General features: G+C 34.4%; 1 protein-coding gene across 1 annotated transcript; it reads right to left on the minus strand.

Moving 5' to 3' along the window:
- Positions 1 to 418: 418 nt before the first annotated feature.
- Positions 419 to 958, minus strand: LOC103308463 (sentrin-specific protease 5-like). Its single transcript, XM_008181859.1, has one exon. It carries the CDS (start codon positions 956 to 958, stop codon positions 419 to 421), a length of 540 nt encoding a protein of 179 aa, XP_008180081.1.
- Between the last annotated feature and the right edge of the window lie 2098 nt (positions 959 to 3056).

Below are 3056 nucleotides of genomic sequence, written 5' to 3' on the forward strand. Positions count from 1 at the left end.
CGTGAGAGAGCCCCGTCAGAAACCCGCCCTTGCCAAGCGCCTGGGCGGAGCCGACGCTTCACGAGCATTGTCACCCGAGCCCGGCCGGTGGGCGCGTACGCCCTCGCGCGTCCGCGCGTGCCGTCCGCACTCGAGTAACTTATGTGGATGGCCTCGCGGAGACTGTGGGAGTACCGTCTTAGTAGAAGGGAGGGAAATTGTCCGGCGCTCGCTGGCGCAGGACTTTCGAAACCCACCGATCAGCCTCCTCGACAGAGCGTTGCCAGCGGAACACTGCCTGGCGCTCGGGCGCCCAGTGTACCCGTCTGGAGGGACGAGACTGCGCCACTCAAAGGCGAGAAGCAGCCAGTCCCGCTTAAGTGGAAATAGGGGGTCACCCCACCGGGACGATCGGCCTTAATACCTCCCGTTACAACGGTTACGAATGTATCGAGTTTGACATTATTTCTTGGTGTAACTGTATCCGTAAGTACGGTATATCCTTTTCTGTAAAACAGATTGGTTTTTCAAGTGCCAAGCATTTGGCTATGGCCAAAATCCATGGTCCACAGTCGTCGTTGTTGAATTGCGTTGGTGTGATGCCATGAACTGTAGTCCAAGTCGAAAGCTGGACACCTGAGTGTTTTTCCCAATCTGTTAACAATTGTTTGATTGTGTTTAGTGTATTTTGGTGGTTCCTGTGCTTCCCATCATAGCACACCACCATTTTGTTGTTAATGAATACAGCTACCAAGATCCAGTGTTTTTCCACGTTGATGGGAAATAATGTGTCCATGTTCAGAATTGGCTTTTTTACCCGTCTCCTGATTCCATTTAGTTCTTCAGTGTAATATTTCTTGAAGAAATCTACACTGAATAAGTGAGACGATGGATTTTTGTTGGTTAAGATAGTTAGGTAGTCTTCAATTGTTGATGAGTTGTACCAATGTGTGAAGAACTTGCTCGTGTATCCGGCCATGGTATTTGCTTGTTGTATTTTCTGTGGATTGTCTTGGTCGACTGAAGAGGGTTTCTTTTTGTTGGTCCATGTTATTCATATTGATTTGAATATCGATATTTAGAGTAGGGATGTATTTTGATAAATATTATGAATGATGTTTTGAAATATTAAGATAATGTAAGGTAGCTGTTGGGGTTGGGATTTGATTTTATAAATTTTTATCAAAATGCGCCTTGTTGGCCCATCTGGTAGTAATTGTATTTCAAGTATATGGGTAGTCAGAGGTCGGGGGTTAGGGTAGGTCAGTATTTCATGTTGTTTCTGTATGTTAAGTGTTGATGGGTATGGTCTTTATTTGTGTTGTTATGTTCTATTTTTTGAATAATTAAATAGAATTTTACGTTTTGGGATAAATGAGTTTTTTTTACATACTGATGTGTGTGTGTGTGTGTGTGATTATAAAATTAGATGTTTTTTTTGGTTTTGGTTTTTGTTTTGTAATTGTTTTGGTTGTGGGTTTATTGTAATATAGAATAATACCATGTTGAATTCTGATGGTTCCTATAATTCTATTTTAGGTATTTTATGATGATTATAAATTTAATGTAAGTATGCCTTAGTGGCATGTTGCAACTTGATGGTTGCATTTATTGTGTGATTTGTTCCCTTAATAGCTATAGACTTAATTTAATTAGTTTATTAATGTAAATGTGATTTTATTTGTATTACCAGATTTCTGTAAAGGTTTATAAATAGATGATATTGTATTTCGCTTTTTGTAATGAATATGTAGAATAAGGTGAGATAATGTAGTCGATTAGATGAATTGAATATGTAATTGATTAAATTATTTTTATACTAGTGCTTTTTGTGTTTTTTTGTAATAGATAAAGTAAGATTATATAATAGATTCTTATGGTTAAAGTATTTTTCTTATTTTAATAATATGTAATTGGTTAAATTATTTTAATACTACTGCGTGTTTGTGTTTTTTTTTTTGTTTTTTTTTGTAAACTTATGATGTAGTAATATAATTAGGCTTAAATTCTTATATTTAATAGATACGATTCACTCATGGAGTAATAAGTCATTATATAACGTGATTAATACTTTGACTTAGGTTCTGATGAATTTTGTTATAATGCATTTGTTATGAGTAAGTGTAACTTGTGCTAATGCTAACCTCAATATTATTTGTAATTGTGTCCTTATGATTTAGTGTTGATTAATTTTTTTGTATGTTTGTGATATTTTATGTTAGATAAGAGTGTAATAGATTTTATGTACTATTAATTTATGGGGAGGTTACATAATAGTGTGTTCTAATGTTACTTTATAATACTTGTTTAGCAGTTGATACTTGATACATAAGTATGTTAATGCTTAATCAAGTATATTCTTTGTAAATTTCTGTTCTTGTGTTCTTCATTAATTTTATACTATATAGTAACTTGTAAAATATGTATACCTTTATGTAAAGAATTAATTTGCAGTATTTACATTAATTGTTCAAAATGATTAATTTATATTAATTCATGAATAATATTGTTCATAAAATAGTTAATTTGTATGCGTATTGCATATTTCTACTATGTGGTATAGTGCCTTTGTAGTATTGCATTTCAGTTTGTCAGTAATCAGTTGGTGATTGGAGACTTGTTTTGTTTTATGTAAAGCGATCATTGAGATGTTGCAGTGTAGCTGTCGAGAAAATATTGCATTGTATGTTATGTATGTATGCAGTGTATTGGCCTTTGGTTGTGGCTATCTTCATTATAATTTAGTGTCTGAGGTCAGTTTGTAATGTTGGTGTTAGTGAAATTGTTAAGAGATGTGTAATGCGTATCTTCAGATAATTTTGTTATGAATGATTCCCGCTTCCTGCAGTATTTGATATTATTTGAAATTTTGAAATGACATGTGATGAGCATATGCCGTGTGACGTATTGTCGATTTCTTTGGCCTTGTGTTGGTTATTATGTACGGTAAATAATATTTGTATCTTGTTATGTGTTTTTGCTTATTAATTTGGATATAGATTATTATGTGTCAGTTGTAATTTAATTATGTTACTTTTTTGTTGCTGTATTATGGATTTTATTGATAGATGCATGAT

This window comes from Acyrthosiphon pisum, unplaced genomic scaffold, assembly GCF_005508785.2.
Source record: "Acyrthosiphon pisum isolate AL4f unplaced genomic scaffold, pea_aphid_22Mar2018_4r6ur Scaffold_21673;HRSCAF=24565, whole genome shotgun sequence".
NCBI lineage: Eukaryota > Metazoa > Arthropoda > Insecta > Hemiptera > Aphididae > Acyrthosiphon > Acyrthosiphon pisum.